Source organism: Carica papaya, chromosome 9, assembly GCF_054855325.1.
Source record: "Carica papaya isolate Zhongbai chromosome 9, ASM5485532v1, whole genome shotgun sequence".
Classification (NCBI taxonomy): domain Eukaryota; kingdom Viridiplantae; phylum Streptophyta; class Magnoliopsida; order Brassicales; family Caricaceae; genus Carica; species Carica papaya.
This window is the reverse complement of record NC_142317.1, coordinates 30,299,280-30,323,895: the sequence shown is the minus strand read 5'-3', so window position 1 is coordinate 30,323,895 and position 24,616 is coordinate 30,299,280. Positions and strand designations below refer to the sequence as shown.

General features: G+C 34.3%; 2 protein-coding genes across 3 annotated transcripts in view; one reads left to right on the top strand and one right to left on the bottom strand.

Annotated features, from left to right (window-relative positions):
- Window positions 1–1,048: 1,048 nt before the first annotated feature.
- LOC110810099 (Polynucleotidyl transferase, ribonuclease H-like superfamily protein) lies at window positions 1,049–5,975 on the bottom strand. The gene is made up of 6 exons (XM_022036166.2): window positions 5,419–5,975; window positions 4,910–5,067; window positions 4,109–4,155; window positions 3,945–4,008; window positions 2,291–3,027; window positions 1,049–1,748 (listed from the first exon to the last, which is right to left on the bottom strand). The coding sequence occupies exons 1-6, from the start codon at window positions 5,705–5,707 to the stop codon at window positions 1,517–1,519; spliced, it is 1,527 nt and encodes a 508-aa protein (XP_021891858.2). The 5' UTR covers window positions 5,708–5,975; the 3' UTR covers window positions 1,049–1,516.
- Window positions 5,976–11,620: 5,645 nt separating this feature from the next.
- Window positions 11,621–24,616, top strand: part of AGD15 (ARF-GAP domain 15) — a 37,364-nt gene continuing 24,368 nt past the window's right edge. Inside the window, exons 1-5 of one of the 2 annotated variants that reach the window (XM_088211484.1) lie at window positions 11,621–11,901; window positions 12,227–12,285; window positions 14,528–14,618; window positions 18,201–18,255; window positions 18,444–18,534. In XM_088211484.1, coding sequence (XP_088067610.1) covers window positions 11,851–11,901; window positions 12,227–12,285; window positions 14,528–14,618; window positions 18,201–18,255; window positions 18,444–18,534 — 347 coding nt within the window. In that variant the 5' untranslated portion in view covers window positions 11,621–11,850. The remainder of the gene's footprint in view (window positions 11,902–12,226; window positions 12,286–14,527; window positions 14,619–18,200; window positions 18,256–18,443; window positions 18,535–24,616) is intronic. The other variant, XM_088211483.1, reaches the window with a different exon arrangement.

Sequence of the window (24,616 nt, the reverse complement as noted above, 5' to 3'; positions counted from 1 at the left end):
GTTCCCTACAATCGCTAGTCACCACTAGCAGCAACAGGTCGTGACTCCCGATACACTCCTCTATGTCTAGTATGATGCTTTCACACTCTAATATGGCCTTGTTCTCATGTGATGTGCTCAAATAGCTTTTCTTTAATTTGACTATATTATGGTCACGTTAATTTTATGCTCTTTTTATGATATTTTGTGGTATTTTTTTGGCCTCCTCTCCTTTTGACTCCATAAATCATTCTGATTTTTGGTCAGCCTTGTGATTTTTTGTTCTTATATTTTATGATAGTGATGATTGTATACTTATTGTAAGGTAGCTTTCCATTCATTGGATTTTGTTTTCTATCTCAGGGTTTCACTCCTTATCCGAACTGGGCCGTGTGGTTTGGTATTCTTTATGAGCTTTATGGAATATCATAAGCATTTGGACTTTCATCCTTGTAATAGGAATTGTATTGTCATACACCCAAAATCTTTGTGTCAACTAGTTGTCTTAGTGTATAAGCTTCTCATATTACTAACAAAATATTTTTTCTTCACAAAAAATAATCATGAATTTGACTAAATGACCTAATTTATTTGTTCTAATTGAAAAACAACTCCTACTTAAATTTTAGGATTTTTTCTTTTAAATCAGAAAATGTCATCAACAATGTACACTTGTCCATGGAATCATATTTTCTTACTTTGACCTTAGATAACGATTAAGCAATAGTAGTATATCCTTAAGCCAATCATATAGTGACATGAGTGAGGACCGTTACGTAATAGTCTTGTCTCAAGTAGTTAAACCTTAAATATTAATAAGAGTGTTCTCCTTTAATGTTGTCCTTCTCAATGGCTATTTCATTCATTATTGCATGATAAAAAGGCCTCTAGGACTATTTAGGAGAAAATTGGTTTATAATTTATAATAGAAGTCACAGATATGGTGAACAAAAATTCCCATTCCATTTAAGGTTTTCAGTTGGAGAATCATGAACTTAGAACAATTGTTAAATGCAGTTCAGATCAGTATGCGTACTAAAACTAATCCATTAATCGCTTGTACAGTCAATAAAAAGCAAATATACTTACTACAAGAAAAATATGTGTTTGTTACAGATTCGGTGAACAAATTTCCAATCTAATGTTGGTTTGTGCGGGGGTCATTAGTAACTACTCTTTTGTCGAAAAATTGCACTTGATTAGTTTTTGACAACAGCATCAGCAACGAAATTTTTAACGGCAACAAAGGTAGATTACTGGCAACATCACCAACACTCCTAATGTTACTTATTTTTTTCTTGTAGTAAATGCACCCTCTAAAACTTCAAATTACTAAACAATCGCCAATAAAACCTAATGAAACTATGCTGTGTTACTACAGGGACCATTAGACTAGGAAGGATAATGCAATTTCATGCGTCATTATTTTTGTCAGCTGCATCCAAATCTCATAATCATGAAAAACTTGCTTATTCTGTACACTAACTCCAACTCAAACAATAGCTTGTAAGAATCAGATCAACAATTTCTTCTATAATTAGGAATTTATGATCAACTTCTTTGCCACAAGTCGGATGCCTGCATTCAGCTGATAGTCATATGGATCCAAGGAGAAAAATGCATCTACGAAGATCCCTGGATTAAACAAGAGTTTAACCTCTTCGGCACCAAATTCACTGAAAACAAGCTTTTGCAAGGTGCCAGAAGCATCTTTCTGATATATCTCTGTGGCATGATGGGCTGTGTCCCCATGCACTACTGTTGGTATCCTGTAAAAACACCGAAGAAACAGGGTAAAAACTACGCATATGTTAAGACGAACTTCTGATAACTGATAGTTCAATAGAACTTTCATGCCAGATTCATACTGTGCTCAACAGTTAACAAGATGGAGAAAGGAACAGATATATATATACATCTTCAGACATATGGTGCACAAAAATAATATTCCTAAAAGAATAAATAGGTAAAACTGTGATATTGTGAACAAGCAAGCACGCTTTGGACCAACTGACCAGTTTTGTCCATCTATTTTGCAACTTTGCAGTAAGATGTGAATCAAAAGATGACAACAAAACAAATAAATAATATTGATGACATTGGAGGAACATAACATGGCAAAATTTTAAAAGGAAACATGGTAGTTCATTGCATAAAAATAGCTCCATTTTCTTTAAAAAAAAAAGGCCCTAGAACTTATGCAGTGAAGTGCAATGTAATGTTTAGATGTATTTCCTAAACCAGGGCAATAGCATATATACACCAAAATAATGGATAAAAAATTGAAACAGCAGAGAAACTAGAACTTAACTGCAATCTTGCTGTAGGATGGTTAAAGAAACCATTTTTTCGAGTGACAACAGGTCTCCACTCAGAACAGCTACCTGAATCAGTCAACAATTTCTGAGCAATACCATCACATGCATCCAGAACCTTACATAAGCTGGGAGGTACATCAACCACAAAACTCAACCTTGGTCGGCCAGCATGATCAACAAACTTTGAACTTATTCCAAACCGCACTTTCAGATGAGAAAAAAGCTGCAGATGGACATTTTTATATGACAGCTTTATTCTTTGGCTCCCACGATAAAATGGGACAAGAGATACATGGATATCCGAAACAGAAACTTCATCGGGACCTAAAAATCCTCCATATCCACTGCATCCCTCTAGAGAAGACACATCAAAATTCTGTGACCTAGCATTTTCTTCCATGGTGGTGTCTGGTATAAGGATGTCAGTATTCATCTCATTGCCTAGTAGGCTCATGTCAAATGGATCTGATTGAGCTGTATCTCGTGCAACTGCATTTGAAATCACCTCTTCTGTGCAACTAGTCAGAGGAAATAATATAGGATGATTTTCTCCCACTCTCTCATCAGTAGGAGATGACTTTGGAGCATTTTCGAGCTCAAAATCTGATGACGGTGTATTCATGTTAGGGCTCTCTGCCTCAGGAGATGACTTTTGAGCACTTCGACTTCTTGTTGTTCTCGTTGGTGAAAACCAATGGTTCTCCGTGAATATGTCAGGGAGACTTGACTCCTGTAATCATGGATGTTAGCTAAAATGCATGAAACTAATATTTCAAAATATTATACAACCCTTATTCAAAAGTCACAACGACAGAAATCATCCTTGTCCTGCCATGCAATAAGGAGGCATATCTAATAGTGATCTATGAGTATGCTAAAGCACCAAACGGGCAACCAAGGAGCATTGACCCAGGAGGAGTTACCTATAACAGCATTAATGGGTACTAATAGACAACAGAATTTTGGCCACAAGATATGTGAAAAAGTAAATAAAGTCCTTCAAGATGCCAGGAAAAGGAAACTTTAGGCAAGTCAATTCTGAGGTTATGCAGTCAGTGCCAGTTTCAAGACAGAGGTTAATAGAACAGAAATCAGGATTGAAATATAACTAAATTTTCAAAGAAGTCATCATGAGAATAAAACAAATACCTGATTTTTTTTTATTTTAAATAAAAATATCTCTGTTGCTATTCAGTCAAATGATGGTGCAATTTGAAATTAACATTACAGTTGGAACTTAAAAATGAAAATATGCTTGTTTGTACAAGAATAGTTTCAATAAGCACATAAAAAAACAATAAATGTTAATAATGGTGTTTACTGATGACACAGTGCAGCTAAGGTAGTATAACTTTTGGAAGGATAAAAATAACCTTAGCCAAACTTCCTGTAAGTTCTTCATGAATGACCTAATCTGTCAATGTAAACCAATGGAATACGGTATATTCAATCAACATGATGCATGAAATTCAACAATAAGCCATAACAAAGGCTGCCAAAGAAACCACCCTAAATAAGGAAAACTCAGAGAAGCGTTCAAATTTTCAAATTTGAGAGAGAGAGATTTCAAACAGTCCTGAAAAGAGAACTGGTCATAATCTAAGATAACATTTTTTTTCCTTCTCACATAATTGGTGAAATCCATACCAAGAACAAAACTGTCGCACAATACTTCAGAACTTCAAGATTCATCCGAACATCATCTAAGCTCCTGACGAATTCAAGCAGAGAAGAATATAGAAGGAAACATTAGAAAGCGGTTCATACAAAACAAATAAATAGAATAACTCGCTAAAGCTGTGTACTATTACCTGTGTGTCTGCTGCCCAAGGCCAAAATAGGTAGCTAGAGTTGCCATCTTGAAAGAACAGAAAAATGTCAATATTTACATAGTCACCAAAACACAGATTACAATTTTAGTGTTTAACCTTGAACACTGCATACAACCACAACATCCTAAATTTTTGGTTAGCGAGTACATAGCAGCTTACATCAAGAAAGCTCTGCAGCTAACCTAATGTCCAAAGAGACTCTCGTATGCCATAACAAAAAGGCACTCCATATTATCATCAAAGTACTAATTTTCATAAGCTGCTTAACTATTTAGTCTTTGCTGAGAGGTAAAAGTCATCATTCTACTTTACAGCCTAAGAAATCTCAAAGGTAAAAGCAAGTAAGGACTCAAAGAACTTTCCAAATTCACTATGTATAATGCAAGGGAAAAATATATTTATTTTGCATGAGCAAACTAGGCAGTTACTATGTTCTTGTTAAGAATGTAGGATGCAATTAATCAGAATATTAAAGCATCCAACATATCAACTTTTGAAGTGGCTCCTGATGCACGGCTGATCAAATAGTCTGGAGGCACATGACAAAATGTTCCAAACTCATTCAAAAAGCCAGCAGTAATTCACTTCACAAACATCTTCAAGTATAATTGTCCAACCATATACAACCAAGCTTTTTCTTTTCAAAGAATATATATAAAATCAAGTTTTTTATGCTGCCTTGCTGCTTTCCACTCTCAAGACAATTGCCTCTTAAAGAGATAGAAAGAGAAAGAGAGAGAGATAGAGAGGAAAATGGAAAATACATATAGTTATTGGTACCTTCATGTCACCAGCTCTCCTTCCAAATCTTTCAGTCAACAACGCCAATGAATCTATTGTACCCTTGGGCTCCGGTGGAGGCCGACCAATTCCAGCAAATGCTTCCCTTATTCTTGCACAATCAAATCTCAGTATATTGTGTCCCGCCCAAATTCGTCCTACCAAAACAAACCCAGAAAAAAGTCAACTTAAACGCGAAAAATAATAGCAAAATCATTAGACATGTTTGACTCTGGAGAACACCCACGCAGAAAAAAAAAAAGAACATATCAGCAATTCAAAGAAGCCTATAAACCCATTTCTCTATTTGCTTGCAGAAAAAAGGCAGCTAAACTCCCCCTTCCCCCAATAAAAAACGGAAAAGAAAACGCACTTTGCCAATCTCAAACTCCTAATTTCTCCGCAAGCAAATCCAACGCAAATTCAAAATTTTTTTGGTTCACTTCCTTGGTTTCTTTCAACAACCAGTTAACGCACAAGCGTAAAGATGAAGAACGAAAGGAACACACCATGGAGAATGTCGTAGACCTTATCTGCAATATCAGCAAAGGTAGGTGCAGAAACGACGGCGTCACGGTTAATCCCGTTGCATCGCACAGAGAGGGAAGAGATGAGTGAGAGGTCAGCGGGTCGCACCAAAGTCGAATAGCTATGGAGCTCCACCAGCTTCCTCGGGCAAACTAGGATGGCTCCGAATTCCAGTAGAGCGAAACCCTGTCTGGTTCGCGTTGGCACCGTCGTCTCGACGTCGAAGAATGCAATTTCCGATCTGTCTTGCTCCGGAGTCAGACCCATCATCGGCTTTAAATTTGTGAACTGTAACTTGTTCGGAATGGAAGAATCGAGCTTGACATTGGCGCGCCAATTGACGGACTAGGTTAATATAAGGGAGAGTTTGGGAGAGTTTTTGGATTTGAGATTTTTGGGTTGCTTCGCCTGGTGGGTTTTCCAGAGATGTGGATGAAAGCCCATTTTCGAACCAGAGGATCTTAGAAATACTAATTAATTTTCATCTCCTTCGTTAAATAGAAAAATTACTTTTTTTGCTCATAGAAAGTCTTCTACCAAAGTTCCTTAGAATAAGGAAAGTATGATTCCTTGTGTAACAAATGAATATATCACCTTCCTTCTCTTGGTGTTTTTAGTGAGCTAGAAGAAGTTACCTTTTTCTTTGGTTTCTCAACCAAGCATGGAATACAACCAAATACTATCAATTGACTAGCCAACCATGGTTTCAAAAAATTATAAAATTTTGTGGATATGTAGGCTAATAATAATCTCATGCATCTTATAAAATTTAGTTTTACCATTGTCATTAAGTTTAAACTAATCTTAAACATCCCCTTGTATCAATTTTGATTAACTGAAAAATAATAAAGTTGATCGAGAAGTAGACATATCGTTTTTAATTTCAGTTTTGTTATGTTTTTTTGATAAAATATTGATACTAGCGATAAAAAAAAAGGAGAAAAAAGGGGAGGATTTCACGAATCGTGGATGTTTTCTATTAAGAAACATACAATATATAAATATAGTTGCATTTATCGAGTGATTAAGTTATAAAGAATTATTTAATTATTTAAATAATATTTTTTATGTGCGATTTAACAATTTTTTTAATTTTAATTAAGTTAAAAAAATTCAATTTTTTTTGAACTAAACTTTCAAATATGTATCAAACAAGCCCCTCTATGTTAGGAAGCCCTAAAATCATTTATAACGTGTTGATATAATTTAATTTAAATTTTTAATCACGAATGCATGGACACCACGTTACTGCCATGTCACACCCTCATTAATGGGTCAAACACCTAAACCTAATATATTATGTCCTCTTCCCTTTTTTCCTTGACAAAAGTTTCTTCATCTTCATCCTTTTGCAGTTCATCATATTTGAATATGTTGAGTCGAAAGTTCATGCATAATCAATTACTCGGTGCTTTAACACCGAATATGTCTTTGTACTTAAACAACATAAAAATTTTTTACACTTCATTGAGACAAACGGTTGCAACATTGACTAATGCTTTATCAGAAATTTTTTTCAATTTCTTCACCGAATATGGAAATTAATTTATATTTGTTGAATTTGAGATCTGAAGTAGTATGTTTGGAACCCTAAAATCTCTATAAAACTTTTGACAAATTTGTAGTGGCATATTTTTATTTTTAAGTGTGTTGAGTGTCTAAATTTTTAAAATTTAAGACCCATTTATAATATGTTTCCTTGTAATTGGAGTTTATAATGGTTTAAGTCTATACTTAATTTTGTTTGGAACTTGAATTTTGTCACCTCAAATTTAGAATTTAGTATCTCATTTTATCGTGCAAAGAAAAAATAGTGATCTTTGTGAATGAATATTATCTCTTAAAAACTTCTATACTTGCTAAACTCTTATAAATAATGAATTTTTGAAACGATGTAGTCCCAAAATAACTCCTTCGTTATCAAGTTTTTATTAGTTTAAGGAACTTTTTGTTAGTAAATTAGGAGAACTTACAATATCAAGGTTATCATTTATGAAATTTACCAAAAATAAAAGAAATTTCTAATTTACTAACGTCCATGAATTACAATGTATAATTTACAAGCGTCACTCATTAGATAGTGAATACGGAATGAAAGAGAAAAAAGACATAGAAATCAAAATAGTAAAAAAAGTATATTTTTATTTGATATAATATTTGAATTAATTCATCATAGTTATTAACATATAACACTGTTAACATTAAACATTATATATATAATCTTTTAAAATATGACATTTTTTAATAGCCATTAACTCAAAATAGTAAAAAAAATATATATTTTTATTTGATATAATATTTGAATTAATTTATCATCATTATTAACATATAATACCGTTAACATTAAATATTATATATAAAATCTTTTAAAATAGAACATTTTCTAATAGGCCATTAACTCAAAACAAATACCACATGATGTAGAAAAAAAGTTTTGCACATGGATTGACTGACTTAAAAAATATTTTTGTTTGATTTAATTTCTATCTTAATTTTGTTCAATTTAATTCTTATACTTTCAAATAATATTAGAATTAGTTTGCACGTTGGACTAACTTGAACTAATATGCATCTAAAAAAAAAAACTATTACGTTTCGTGTTTATTACTTCTCTGCCTTCTCGCATAGAGCCCCAATTTTCGTGCCACATGCGAGTTTCAGTTCAGATTTTTGTCGAGCAAGATGTTTGAAGCCTTGATGCGACCATGTACTCGATTGCGTCTGTAACGGTCCCGAAAATTTAAAATAAAATATGTGTATTAAAAATGTCAAATGCGGAAGCGAAGTCAAAATTTCGATTAACATCCCTTACACTAAAACCAAAAACGTGCTCAAAATATAAAAGATCAAACTAACTAAAAGAGAAACTCGAAAGTAAAAGCTATGAATATGACTATGGAGTCTTTAGGCGTCCCCTTCGTCGTCTTCCTGCGGAACGGGCTCGGGAACAATGTCTTCCTGATATGAAATGATTAAATAAGGAATGAGCTACACTAGCCCAGTAAAGACATCACGATATCTCACCGTCACGGAGGTAAAGGTGGGTAGAAAACACAAAAAGACCAATGGAGCATAATTTACAACAAATCCTTTTATCAATAATAAAACCTTTACCATTCACTTACCTCGGTGAAATTCATAAAACAATATACGAAAGCAATAACATTATCATCATCATGAAATCATATAAACTGTATAACATAATACTTATCACGCCTTTTGTAATTCAATCATTACACAACATATTTTTCCTCATTTACCAGCCTACTAGTATCCATGGGGATCCATAGGGGTCCCGCTACCTGTGAACCCTTGACACTTGTAATCAGATTCCAGGGCCGTCCCCATACCCCGTCCGATATGGGCACCAAAACTATAAACCTCAATACTCCGTCTGGTACGAGGGTGAAACGGGCTGTCCCCATACCCCGTTCGGTATGAGAGACCACAATCCCGGTAGGGTTCCCTACGAACTCGGTCCGTCCACCATCTCCCAGGATATCTAGTAAGACTGATCACATTATACAATTATCAATTTACATAACCTTTCATTCCCCTTTTCCTCAGTCAGCATCATCAATTCACACACAAACAAGTAAAACAGTAATTTATGCCAAACAAGACAACATACAGCATCGGTTTCTCAGTCATTCAACCCATAATCAATAAAACAGTAAAATATGCACACGAAACTATGAAATGAAAACATCAAACCTCATACTGCATTTAAAACTGTAAAATAGGCCAAACAACAGTTAACCGACAAAACACTAGACTCGGGCTCCATTAGCGACTTTAAGCAATTTCACACATTCGTTGATTCAAGAAATACCGTTTTATCATTATTGAACTTTAATACCGTGATAGGAAATAGGGTGAGGGGTACTTACTCGTTTTGGAGTCCGAACACGGCTCCACAGTGCGCCTACAGGCCCCTAAATTTTCATGGGAACTGAAACGCACTATTAGTACCTGCACGTGTTCCAAAAAATCCCAAATTAGACCCAGGACCCCTTTCGGCTAATATCGCAATTCCGGCACGGCGGCTCCGTCGTGCTCCGGCGACGGCGCCGCCGCTTGCGGCGGCGATTCACCTCAGGTTGGCCATTTTCGGCCGTTTCCAGCCGAATTCGGCCACACTTACATCGGTCCCTGTGATAAAACAACCCTATGGCCCTCGGGGGGCCAAAAAATTACGAAAAACCGAAGCTTACCGGCGGCGGTGCTCTCGGGTGCGGCGGCTCTCCGGCGAGGTTCGTGTTTTCGTGATTCGGCTCCGATCAACCTGTAGAGAAGAGAACGGTGATCACGATGATATAAAAATTGCATCAAACGGAGGCCGGGAAGAGCCTCATCGGAGGCAAAAACCGAGGAGGGGCGCGGCGGCGCCGCTGGATTTCGGCTGTGTTTTCCGGCCGTTTGGCCGGGATTTTGGCTCCGATTTGGCCACAGGGAAACTCAGCGTGGAAAAACGAGTCGGAGGTATGAAATTTACCTCGATCGACGGTCGGAAAACTCCCCGGTGCGGCGGCGGCCAGCGGCGGCGGCGGCCGGCTCCTCCGGCGTCTGGTTCATCTTCTCCGGCGAGGGCAGACGGCTAGGGTTTTTGTGGTCAGGTGTGGGGGTTTTATTTATACCCTTTTGCCTTTTGATCACAGCCGTCCATTTTGGTTAAATCTGGGCCGTCCGTTCTTGATTGAATCTGGACCGTCCGTGCGCGTGTATCTGGGCCGTCCGTGCGATTGCATCTGGGCCGTCCGTGCGCACGCTTGATCTGGGCCGTCTGTGCGCGCGGGACGCATCTGGACCGTCCGATCGCGCGCACGCGGATCGCCCACGTGGCCCGTTCCCTGGTCGACGTGGTCTTGCCACGCGACAGGTCCTGGTTGAGCAGGGCTGCTGACTGGACCGCTGACGTGGCTGCTGACCTGGCTTTTTTTTTTAAATTTTACTAAATAAATAAAATTAATAAAAATAATAACAAAATGCTGAAATTATTTGGGCGTTACAGCGTCTGCCAAGCTACAGGCCTTCTATTTCTTCATGAAAACTTTTAAGTGATTTCTTGCCTGTGAGCATCCATGGAGCTTCTCTTGCAAGTTTCCATTGAGAACATACAAAAACACTTGACTTCCGTCACTCCAACTTGAAAACCTATACGAGAAAAGATAAAAGAAAAGCAAAGTTGCAGACCTCGTTCATCGTAATAGTTAAGAATCTTGATGATGTTATAATGACAGAGACAAAGAAGAATGTTTAATTCCTGCTTGAAAAACTCGGTTGAGGTGATAACAACCAATATGGACTTGTAAAATTGACCCAGATAAACATTGCTAAATCCTCCATAACCAATCACCTTCGAGAAATTGAAGATGAATCTCTTTATCTCACTCTAACTGTATTTTTTAACAGACAAATCGCTATCACAATCAGCATCAAAATCAGAAATTTCCCTCGTCGACTCATGATCAATAACTTGACCTTGAGTATGAGGAATTTGAATAAGAAGAAACTCATGATAGAGAGAAAGAAATGATGGTCCTGGAGCTTAATCTTCGAGCTTTGGTCTTAAAAGGAGGTTTGAGTGTATGATTAGGAAAAGGAAGGAGTATTAATGGCGGATGATGAAGGGTAAGAGGTGATGCATAGGTGAAAAAATAAAATAAAATAAAAATGATACACCAACAGACAAAAGGGCAAGAGGTGGAAAAGAAACCAGTATGTTTATTGGTCTTAGATTTGTACGCCATTGGAGATAGGACTAGATAGATTTAAGGCCTATTCCGATCATACCTGGTGGGGAAGGAAGTCTTTTGTAAAACAAATAGATTTGATTAGCATGTAAAATGAAAAAAAAAATTAAATTAGAATAATAGATAAATATTAATTAGAATATTATTTAAAAATATGAAAATTAAATTAACATAAAGATAAATAATTCAAAATCTAAATTTATATTTCAGCATATAAATATAAATATAAATATATATATATATATGCACATTAAAAAAAATACAATTATAATATTATATTTTGTGCAGTTTAGAGTCCTACCAAATAAAACTAGAAACTAAATAAGAAATAACTTAAATACATATATGTTCATCATGAAAATAAGTAAATGAACAAATAATAAAAGTTTGCAATTTTTTTAATAGAATATACCAAGTTAAATTAAGTAAGAGAGTGGCTCAAAATCTCAAAGATGGGGAATTTGTTGCGTCTTTTTAGGGCTTTTCAATGGTGCTTTTCTTTAAACCTGTCGAGCCACAAACAGAGAGAGAGAAAGAGAGAGAAAAGAAGATAAAAGTTAGATTTATTCTCAGTTTTTCTTTTTCTTTTCAACTTTTTGGGGTTTAGAATCTCAAACCCATCAAATCAATGCGTAAATATAAGAGAAGAAGAAGCTAAACATGAACGACAAAGCCTCTGTTTCTAAGGAACTCAGTGCAAAACATTCCAAGGTGTTTCCCTTGATTTTTTATTTCTTTCATCGCACATTTTTCTATTATATATACATATATACATATAATTCTTTTGGGTTTTCTTGTTTTTCTACAATTACTGTGATTGCGATTTCCTTTACGTTCAATTTGTTAGAATGTGAAGAAGAGATGAACAGTTATCATGTTTGAACAAATGTAGATTGATTGATGATGAAAATGAAAGATTTATCGCTAAATTTATTTCCATTCTTTGGGTGTATCATAGAGTATGAGCTGATTAATTTATTCCAAATCTTTAATAGATTTCATTCTGGTGATATTGATTGTGATTGTAATAGTGCAGGTCTTAGAAGGCCTTGTTAAGCTACCAGGAAATAAAGAATGTGCAGATTGTTTGAGCAGGTATGCATTCAGTACTCTTTTTAATGGTGTCCTCATATCAATTCCCCTGGTTTCCATCCCAAGGAAGAGGAGGTAGAGGGTTTATTATAGTCAGAATAGAATTTTTCATGGGAAAATAAGTATTTAGTTAAACTATTAAAAATCTAATATATTTTTTGTATTACTGGATTCAGACTTTAAGATGGAAAAGAGAAGGAAAAAGTGAAGAGTAAGATAAATAAGAAATATTTACACATATTTTTAATGGAAGAAGAATACATCAACAGTTTAGCTCCTAATTATTACTTAAAGTGAAATTGAAAATACAAATTGGGTTAAATGGTATGAAGATTGAGCCACTTGCAACTTCTTAAACATCAATAAACTTGAGCCAACCCAAGTACTACTTCTATTATACATGGACCATCCAACTTCTTATGCAAAACACAAGCTCATATCAATGAGCAAATAGCCTCTAACAATCTTGTAAATATAGCTGATAAAAAAATGGCCATCCTAAGAGTGCTTCCACTATATTTAATCGTGATAAGGACCTTACTAGTAATCTTTACTTGAAATCTGTCAGTTTTGAATAAAGAAGAAGAGAGAATTGCTAATTTCTTTATGTGTATACGATAAGTTTAAAAGCTATTTATAGCAACCAATGAACATAACTTCTCTTACACACCACATTTTTATGTTCTTTGTAGTTCACGTCAACTTTCTAGTTCAGCAGTTGATTGAACAATATGTTTCTTGCTTCATTGAAGTCCAGTTAAAAGCACATATCATAAGATGGAAAGTATATCGAAATATATTACTAACATCATCAAAAAATCCAAGCCAGATGCTCAATCACTGTCCATGAACTAAATTAAGTTGGAAGTTGGACTCTTCTTGAACCAAATACCATAGTCTGACGTTCTTTTCACATATCCCAACAATGTTTTACCAACTTTAAAGTGCAATTGATTCCAATCATTCATAAACTTTGAGAGCAAACTTGAAGCATACATGATGCAGGACTATTGGCTGTCAAACAGAGCGAGTAGTTCCCCAAACTTCCACAAAATCCAGCTTCAATAATGTGCCATCGTCATTTACGCTTGAAGTTTCATTAGCAAGATGTATGCCAATAGTTTACTTTATTATCTCCTTTGTATACGTATCTTGATTGTTGAAGATCCTTTGATCAGTTTGATGCACTTATATCATTGAAAATACAATATTTCTCCTTAATCATTCCTCTCAAAAGCCTTTTGCATTTTAGTCTTGAACTTGTCCACCAACCCCTTGTTGCAGCCACTCATAAGAAGATCATCTTGTTTTAACTTGTATAAAGCCTTTTGCAGCTCAACATCTTGTTCTTGAGTAGCGCCATCAAGATGAAATTTCTGCTTGAAGTTTCCGTTTTTGCTTTCACCCAATTCCAGCAAATACCTTCATCAATCTTTACACTCCTAAACACCCTTACTTTCTCAGTTTGGAGATTGAAGATTTTATACCCTTTTGCATTGTTTCTATAATTGAGCAGAATGATTTGTGGCTTCTCATCAAGTTTGTCCTTTTTCACATTGGGAACATGTGTATAATAGATGCTCCTGAACACACCTGAAGTGATCCATCATGTATTTTTTTGTTAGACCAAGCCTCAGAATGTGTCATATTCTTCAAGGCTTTTGTTCGAAGTCTAGTAAGTAATCATATTGCAACTTAACTACTCCCTATAATTTCTATGAACATTTTCTTTTCAAACAGGAGAGACTTGGCAATCTCCACAATTTTAAAAGCTCAAACTCGAGTTGTTGGTGGTCTATTATTTATCCTTCTATATAGGTCGACAGTTACATACTTTTTGGATGTGAGACCGGAGTATCGCAACATCGACCACCCAAAATTGTGATGTTCTTATCATTGCCACATATCACAATCACAAACACAATCCAATGACCGACAAGGTCGTACAAATGTCTCTTTTAAATCTACAATTTTTATTATCTAGATTGCTAATATTGTGAAGGTAAAATAAAAGCCTAAAAATAATTATTTTTTTCCTTTTTGTTTGTATAATTGGTTATTAGACAAGTAGATTATACAAAAAGTTTTTGACTATTTTTATATATATATATTTTTTGATATATCTATGAGCAAATTTTGTTTTCTATAACTAACATTAATATACTACTTTAACGACACTCCCAAACTAATTAATAGTTTGAAGCAATTGTTCTTGGAAGACAATTTTCTCTTTGGCTTTTCTCAGGGCTCCTCGATGGGCAAGTGTGAATCTTGGCATATTCATATGCATGCAATGCTCAGGGATCCATCGGAGTCTCGGTGTTCATGTTTCAAAGGTTATTGTCATCCAATATTATTTATTTATTTATTTTTCTTTTGCCTAACTAATAAAAATGGGTATACATAAGCCATAGGATTGATATAACAAAATCTTTTCTACTTTTACTATTGTATCAAAATGGTTAATATCTCTTTTAATTGAATAAGGTAGTTTCATGAATTTAGAAAATATATCAAAGAATATCATGAGATGACATGATTTGTTAAGTTTTAACAATCTTGTTTATACAAATTTCTAAAACATCACTTTTTCTCACTTTTTTGTGGATACAAGGTAGTATTATTGATTTTCTCCTAAAAAATCCTTCTTATGGTACTATTTTGTACATCTTGTATATTCATGATAATAATTAAAAATTTTAAGACATTATATGAACTCTTTAATACAATAATGTGAAGACAAATGCATTGAAGATGACTTGACTTCATTGAATACATAGTGTAACTATGTATACAATTTGTGTGTCGTACGAGAGACTAGAATCAAGCTATGTAATTGCTATGTATAGTATAGAAACTAAGCAAATGTGGTTGGCTTCTGTCAAGGGAGATGAGAGATATTAGAAGGAAAATCTTAGTTGACTCTTATTGATGGGAATATTTAAGTCAATCTAAAAGAGTTTAGAGCCATAACAACTCAAATTGGTTAGCCGCTATGGAGCCATACTCAGTTTCAGCAAAATAACAAGAAATTTTTGCTTGTTTCTTTTTCTTTTATGAGATTGGATAGGATCCCAAACATGTAAACTAGCCTGAGGAGACCCATGTGGCATTTGGCAGGTTTCCAAATCCAAATCAACGTAAGCACTAAAGGTGGCAAGTTACCAAGAGTGTTTTTGAGATAGTGTTTTCAAATAGTATAGAACTTGAACGGAAACTTCATGGTTCTCTTGGCTTTACATAAAGAAAATATGTACATCAATTGAATTGTTTGGTGTAGTGATTACCAAAAAAATTAATAGACTAATTACGAGGATGAGTCCTCTAATAGGTTTCCATCATTAATCAGATAAAATTTTTGCTGCCTATGAATATCACATGTTTTGGCACCAAGCATTCTTATTCTTATCTTTGAAGCATGTCAATGATACATTTCTATTAGCTAAGACAGTAAATTAAAACAAATAGGCAACTTCTATACTACAGAAATATTTTAGAGATCTTACATTTTTTGATATAGAAGTGAGCATTTGTGGCTATGGATTTTGGCTCACAACCCAAGCTTCTAGCAAGCACAATTGAAGCCTTAGAAGTCTGGGACATGGCTGTTGGCCTGCTTGGAAAATTATGAGGAAGCGCCACCCAGATAAAAAGCATGATGCAAATGAGATTAAAACTTCTAGATTCCTTATAAGGAATGCAAGTATATATTTCAAATAAGGGTAATTAGATTGGTTTTTGAAAAGTGTTAGGCATTGTAGTTTGTCCAACCGAGAGGTTGACCTAGTACATTCTCCTGTCTAGGTTTTTTTGGTCTTTTCAAATTTAAATATTTCATGCAAGTTTAAGCATTTTTGGTCTCATCCTTCACCAATTTTCTATTTATAAGTATTTAGAGAATAAAATCAAGTGAGTAAAAATAAAAGAAACAAAAAGGTAGAAATTTGTCCAACAATTATAATCATACATCCCAAAAATAATAAAATAAATGCAATAAGAATAAAGCATGAGAACAAACAACAGTAGATAGCAATTAATCAAGTGACTGAGTCGATTATCTTAAAAACTTAAGTTGATATGAAAGTGCCTAATAATTATTTATACTCTAACATGCCCTTGGACACATAGATTTGCAGATTAACTGCGTGGATTAAGCACAGATCTAACCAACCTTGTAGAAAATTAATAGTTAACTTAAATGATGGAGATAAGTTTAATAGAGAACGAATGGTGGATAAGATTGAGAGGCTAGTGGAGTAAAGGAGATGGAAGACATGGATGAGTTGGTTTGAAATGAAGGTAAAGAGAAATTGTTTCAGTTCTTCGCTATGATATTATATTATTTTAGGAAATGAATAGAATTAATTTTATTTCTTGCGATGCCACCATTTATAGGGATGGGATACAATTTTGAATAATAAGAAGAATCCAATACAAAAAATAAATATTTACATCATAGTTACATAATTAATTTTTATAAGAAATTGATATGATTCTATTTACTTGTTTTGGCTTCAAATTCTTGCATTCTAATTTGGAGGTATAAAAATAGTTTGTAGAGAAATTTCTCTACCAAGAGCAGTTTAGTTATAATGGTTGTAAAATAGTTTCCTTTTTGTCTCTACCCATGATCTTGTCATTGTTAAATGTTTCTCCTTTTACAGTGAGAGTTCCTGCTTCAAGGCGAGGCAGATCGACAGAGGCAACCTTTTTCTTCTTTCGAAATTTGTAAATAAAAGAATAAAAATTATTAGTACATGGCATAGGATCCATTTCTAATGTTTCTGTTTAAATTGTGGCAGAGGTATCATTTTAGGTCCATTAAAATTTATCAGCTTTTTTTTTGCTTCAAACATAAAGATAATTTATCAACTAAATTGAGCTGATTTCATTATATCCTCCCATCTTTACAAAGAAGATGAGGGTTCAACACCTTTTGACGCAGTTTAGGACAAACTTAAAAAAGATATGGACGTAATCCTTCAATACTCCATATGTACAAGTTGAGACTACATCACAAGTTCCTAGCTCATCTTAAACGCCTTTCAGTGTAGCAAAATATGCATTACAATATGACAACACAATTGAAATACCAACATCTTATTTTCAGGAAAAAAAGAATACCTTCAAGATCTTTCCACATTTCTCTACAGGTATCTATTGATATAGAGTTGAGAACATATCCATGAAACAACCATGGAATTAAATTTGTTTTTAAGATGGACTAGGCGGTTTAGATGAAGTACTATCAAAAAAAACATAGTTACTCTTAGTAAGAGTTTTCTCATAACCTTGTTTCATCTATAGTATTTATATCTACAAATAAACAAGAAATTAAAATTTCTCCTAGATTATCTAAATGGTTTAAGTAATATGGAGAAGAACTAGAGATTTCATTGGTTGGTCGATGTAAAGTCCTATTGCTAAAAATTGTGTTTAGGATAAAATACACTATTTAGATAGGAGGACTTAGAATTAAGCATATATGATTCCTTGTGAAGAAAAATGTATTGGAAATGACTTAGTTACAGTGAGTACCAAAAATGCATCTATATGACTAAATATACAAATTGTGTGCTGCACAAGACTGAGCAATGTAATTGCTGTGTATTGTATAAAAAATAAGAAAAATGTGTTGTAAAAATCTATAAATTTATTTCTTTATCAATGTTTTCTTGGTTAACTTATGTTTATGGGTGGGAGTTGAGAGATACAAGGAGAAAAATTTGTTTATGGAATGTGGAAGAAATTGGGATTACAACTGTCTTAACAAATAATTAAACTACTATGGGATTTTATGATATTACAACTAATTATTATTTTCTGTAATTAGTGAATAAGTATTTTGTTTTTACTAATCAGATGGTTTACTTTATTTCTATCTGTTAAATATCCTTGTCTTTCTATTCTCGAAATAGGTACGGTCTATTACTTTGGATACATGGCTACCGGAGCAAGTGGCTTATATGACATGTAAGAATATTTTCCAAGTTTTCCATGTTGGTAATTATAGGGAATTATATAATAACAGGTATTTGTTTATTAACTCAATGCATATTATGTAGATGATGGATTGTGCTTGAGTTTTTTAATAAAAAATATTTAGAATATTTAATTACCGCATTAGTATTATGAATCTGACATATAGATCTATTGTATAGGTATGGGTAACGATAAGTCCAACAAATATTGGGAAGCAGAACTGCCAGAAAATTTTGATAGAAGTGGAATCGAGAACTTTATCCGGGCCAAGTAAAATATCCACTGTGAATATTTATGTGATATTGCTTGAACTTAAGAGATGATACTAATGTATTAAATATACTCATACATTGTCTTTCTTATATAGAGAAAATGATAGGAAAAGGAAACTTAAGCTCAAATGTCTCCTGATTTAAGAGATATGCTAACTATAGAGTTATGCATATGGGCGAAAACATTCTTTCTTATGTTAACATGAAGTCTTATCTGTACATAGCATTTAGAGATGATGATGACATATATATATATATATATATATATATATGGGGTTAGTAGAAATGTAAAGCTTCCTCCTAATGGATCACTTTGAACCAATAAAATACTGAAGAGAAGAGGGATTCTTAAGGAAATCAGATGCAAAAGCTTTATAGAATCACGGATATCCTTTAAATTTCCTCTTGTTGGTATCAAACTATCCACATAGACAAATTATCCATACATAGGCTTGAAAAAAACTTGTTGAGTGTCATAAACCAGCTCTTGGGACTTCTTTGAGGTCATAGATAGCTTTGTGAAACGACATGTAAATAGCGTGTTGTTGGCTATGCAACAATATATTATTTATCTCTGGTTGAAAGAAAGGTCAATACCTATTGAAAAAAATAGGAAAAATAAGTAGAACAGTAGCTAATTTAGTGATAGGATTGAAGGTCTCAAAGTAGCCAATGCATGGGCGCTAGTCAAATTTTTACCACTATCTGAGTTTTTAAGTTGGAAAATTATACCATTGGGGATTTGCTCCACTTATGTCATTTGGGGTGAGGTTTGAAGGTGAGAAATGTCAATGATGGTCAGATGGTTTTGAGTTCTGTATGTTCTCACCGACCATCGACATAACATTGTTTTGAATTTAAAGAATAAGAAAAATAGATTTGAGGGATGAAGCAAGATATTATTAGTTAAATAATTCATAGAAATTACATAATAAGAGTAGTTACAGTATAGAAAATCAGGGCAGGGCCCAAATCTACGTACAAATTCAAGAGGGTGGTTGCAAGTTTTTTCTAATAGAAATATCAGTTAATATAGAAGAAAAAAATGGTAATTTTGTCATATTTATTACAATCACATAAATTACATTTAGAATAAGAAGGTTGCATGTGAAGGGACAAATCACGTAGAACTATGTCAAAAGTACGTTGAGAAGAGTGATACAATCTTTGTTAACCAATATTGTTTTTTGAAATAAAAAACATGTATATTAAGTATATGAAGCCAAGAGAGTGCTGCTCCTATACAAAAATATTTACATGTCTGTTAGTACATCTAATACCATTCTAAAATCATCCCACCCATTTACATCATGACCCAGAATTAGAGATCCAAAGGTACGTAACCACCTATCTTTAATTCTACCAATATCTCTCATACAACTATTGAATGTTCTATTGTTCTTCTCTTTCCACACCACCCAAAAAAATTGTTGAAGGAATTAGTGTAACAATATTTGATCTTTTCCCTATCCCTCCCCAAGCCCAAAGTTCATTTTTTACCGAGCCCCCAATCACCCAATTGATACCCAATAACCTGCACACCATATGCCATAGACTATACATGCCCGGAACCAAAGGATTCAGCAGCTTCCATGCAAAGATCGCAACCATTGACCATAGTGTGACCCCTTCTCATCAACTTGTCAATAGTGAGAATGCACTCCCAATCTGCTTCCCAAGGAAAAAAAGCAATTCTTGGCGGCACCTTCACTTTCCAACTCTGATAATCTGGGAATTCAGGCCATCATCCTCCGTAGTTGTCAAATAGTCATTGGACTTCACTGTAAAAATGTTGTCTTTCTTGAACTTCCAAGTAGTCTTATCTCTATGATTATCCAAATACACGAGCAAGAACTTCTAGGAGCCTTGTAAACTCATCAACTTTGTTACCCAATATGGTTGGCAAAGTGTGTGGTGCTGCCAATTCTTGCAAATAAATCAATCAGGAAAAAAAAAAATCTATAGAAACATCAACAATTGCATATCTTTTCGATGTGGGATTGCAATCTGTCAACACTAGTAAGCCTTTAGAAGTGTACCAGAGGCATAAAGTTATGCTGTGAGGATGTGCTGTTAGGCAGAGTATTACTACTGTGCATGTGTTGTTGTAACTGAGGCAAGTGTAGGCTGAGTTAGTTAACAGTTAGTATTCTGATAAGAATGGTTGTCTTCCTAATCAATAGTATAAATAGGTTGATATCGGAATGTTTTAGACCATGTTGCAATTTACTAGATTCTGAATGTCAATAATCTCAGTTTCCTCTCTTTCTCTCTCTTGACTAAACTTCCTTTTTGGTCCTCTCTAAGTTCTTTCGTTCCTACTTAAGTTTGTTAAAGCTAATGTCCAGAGCTCTTGACAAAGTGGTATAGGAGCAGCTCGATTAAGAGGAAACACAAGCAAAATGGTGATTTTGATGGCAAGGAAGAAAAGAAAGGTGTCTATTTTTAACGGAAGTGGGAATTGGTTAAGGAAATTGAATGGTAGTTCTTTGACTAAAATGCACGATTTGTAAACGCAGGCTTATTAGAAAATCGCACAAATCATTGAGCTTCTGACAAAGGATTACTGCCAACCCAGAAAGTGCATGGGTTGCAGGAAGTAGTATCACTGGAAGAGAATGAAATTCAATAACGATTACGAGCTTAAGTTTGAAATACCAATATTTGGAGGATTGAAACTTACGTTGTGGATTAGGAGATGCATTAAGTATTTCCTTGTTCACAGAATTCCAGATGAACAGATAGTTGACCTTGTTACTTTTCTTTGGAAATCCTGTTGATGTCTGATTCTAAGGCTGGAAATCAAAGAACGATAGCCAAGACTGGAACATGCTTATAGAGGAAGTATATAGGTTGTTTGGGGTTACTAATCGAGAGGACTTCATTGAAGAATTAAATAAGCTTGTCCAAGTTGGAACAATATTAGAGTATCAGGAGTATCTAGAACACCTAACGGCTCTAATGATGATTGGTAACGCCACTTTGATTGAGAAGTATTTCATTCGAGCTTCATTAGTGGTTTTAAGCCTGAGCTGATGCTGATGATTAGACTGTTGAAGCCTCAAAACTTGAACCAGGTGTTTGAATAAGTCTTACTGTAAGAGCAGTCAATCATTAAGATGCCAAGAAGTTACACTTTGTAGGGAAGAGTTAGTTCTACTTCTCCTTGAAATGGACATCGAAGAACAACTGGTAACTTTAAGAAAATAATCCCCTTTTGGATAGGAATGGTCAGAAAGAAATGGATGTGAAGAGACTTGTGCTTTACGTGTGGTGATTAATATAACTTGGATCATCAGTGTCAGGCGAAGACAGTAAGAGCCGCAGATGAGACGGAAGAAGTTAAAGAGGAAGAGGAGGTGAAACAAGAAGAAATTAGAATGAGTGAGGAGGAAGAAGATATTGGCACTTTGTCTCTTTAGGCTATTGAAGGGTCTCAAAAAGAAAGAAAACTCAAAGCTAGAGGATTGTTAGAACGATAGATATTGCCATCCTACTTTGCAATGGCAACTCTCGCTTCTTGGCTGACACACACGTTGCCAAACCAGTCAAGAACAAAATTGCGGTGATAAACTACTCAGGGTAATGGTGGATAGTGGGCAAAAGATGATTAACAAAAAAGAGCGTCTGAGGGGTGGGGGGGGGGAGGGGTTGGAGAATGGGGCATGCAGAACTACCAATTCCATTACAATTTTAGCATAATTGAACTAGGAGGGTAAAAATATGATCTTGAGTTAATTTGATAAAGCAGTGCAACCCCATGATATTTTGACTCTGTGAAGTCCACTGTGAAATTCAAATATGAATACATATAGATATCTTTAAATGGGGCAATGGGAGCATATAGCTTGATAAAGTTGTCTGGGGATAAATGAAAAAGTTGATGGAGTAAAAGCAAAAAGTAGACGATGGAGTCATTTTTGTGTATGGGAACAGAAGTGGGGAGTATTGGAGAACCCTATAATGTTAGGGGAGAAAGGCTTGAAAATGAGTAGTTGAAGACTTTATTGGATAAATTCTAGGATATATTTAGAGAATTTGAAGGAATGCCACCTCTTAGAGCCTTTGACCATGTTATTCTATTGGTTAAATGCAGTTCTTCAATAAATATTAGTTTGTTCCTTTATGCTTATCTTTAAAAGAATAAGCTAGAGCATCAAGTTGTCGGAGATGGGAGGAAGAGGTAGGAGAGACTAATAAAAAGACTCAAATTTTTTTATTGTGATTATTGTAAAAAAAGTTCAAGTACATGACTATTTATAAACACTATTACAAATACTAAAATTAATTCTAACTACTAACAGACATAACAAATCTAATTTATGACCCATAACTACTAACAAATCAAGGGATACATGGAAACTCTAATTTATGAAGTACAACTACTAACAAATTAATTAATTATATTTTTAATTTGCAAATTAATTTTAACACTCCCCCTTAATTTGCAAATCTCTTTTTCAACCCAAGATTAGCACGTAGCTTTTGAAAGACTTCAAATTTGAGCAGTTTGTTAAAAATATCCGCCACTTCCTTTTTAGCAATGCAATCTCTAATAAAATGATATCTTGTGTTTATGTATTAATTTGGTGAAAATATCCGCCACTTGACCTTCAGGCTTTACATACTTGAGCTCCACTTCCTTTTTAGCAATGTAATCTCTAATAAAATGATATCTTGTATTTATGTGCTTGTTTCATTCATGAAATACTAGATTCTTAGCTAATACTTGTACGGACATATTGTCAATAAAAATTTCAGTAGTTTTGTCTTGTGTTAAATAAAGTTCCTTCAATAATCTTCTAAACTATATGACATGACAAACACAAAAGGTTGCTGCTACATATTCAGACTTATAGGTTGATAATGTAACAATAGCTTGCTTCTTAGAGCTCCATATAATTGCATAATCACCCATAAAGAATACAAAACCACTTGTACTTTTTCTATAATCAATATCTTCAGCGAAATTACGATAAAAAAATCTCACAACCTTAAATTCATTAAAAGATAAATAAAATAATCCAAAATCAATAATACCTTTAAGGTAACGTAGAATTGTTTTAGCAACATTCATGTGAGAGGTGGTAGGAGCTTCTATAAAACAACTTATTAGTCCAACTGCAAAGAGAAGATCGGGCCTTGTAAATGTCAAGTATCTCAAGCTTCCTATAAGGCTTTTAAAGAGAGAGTGATCGATTTTTTCTCCACTATCAAATTTTGATAACTTGACTCCACATTCCATAGGCGTGTTCATAGGATTGCAATTAAGCATTTTGAATTTCTCTAATACTTTTCTTGCATAGCTTTCTTGAGAAACAAAAATACCATCTTCCATTTGCTTTACCTCAAAGCCTAAATAGTAAGACATGAGCCCAATATTAGTCATTTCAAATTCAAGTAACATGTTTTCCTTGAATTCTTCATACAAATTTGGATTGTTGCTAGTGAAGATGAAATCATCCACATATAGACGTACAAGTAGAATGTCACAATTAGAATGATACTTTACATAAAGAGTATATTCACGAAGACAACGAACAAACCTATTATCTTCAAAATACTTTTTTATACGGCTATTCGATACCATTGGCGCTTGCTTTAGCCCATATAAAGATTTCTTCAATATCAATACTTTATTTTCATGTCCTTCAACCATAAAACCCAAGAGTTGTTCTACATAAACCTCTTTATTGAGATAGCCATTGAGAAATGCTGATTTCATATCAAGTTGAAAATTTTCCACTTCATTTGAGCTGAAATAGTTAAGAGCAAGCAAATAGTCTCTATGCGAGCAACTGGTGCAAAAACATTATCATAATTAATTCCATGCTTTTGTTTGTATCCTTTGGCCATAAGTGTTGCCTTGTATTTTTTTACATTTCCCTGAGAATCTTTTTTTACTTTATAGACCAATTTGACATCAATAGCTTTATGCCCTTTAAGAAGAGTGAATAGCTCCCAGGTGTTGTTATTTTCCATAAAATTGTTCTCTTCCCCCATGGCTTGTCTCCATCTTACATCTTGGATGGTTTTATCAAAATTCATTGGTTTACTATCAAGAAAAAGGCCAAACAAAT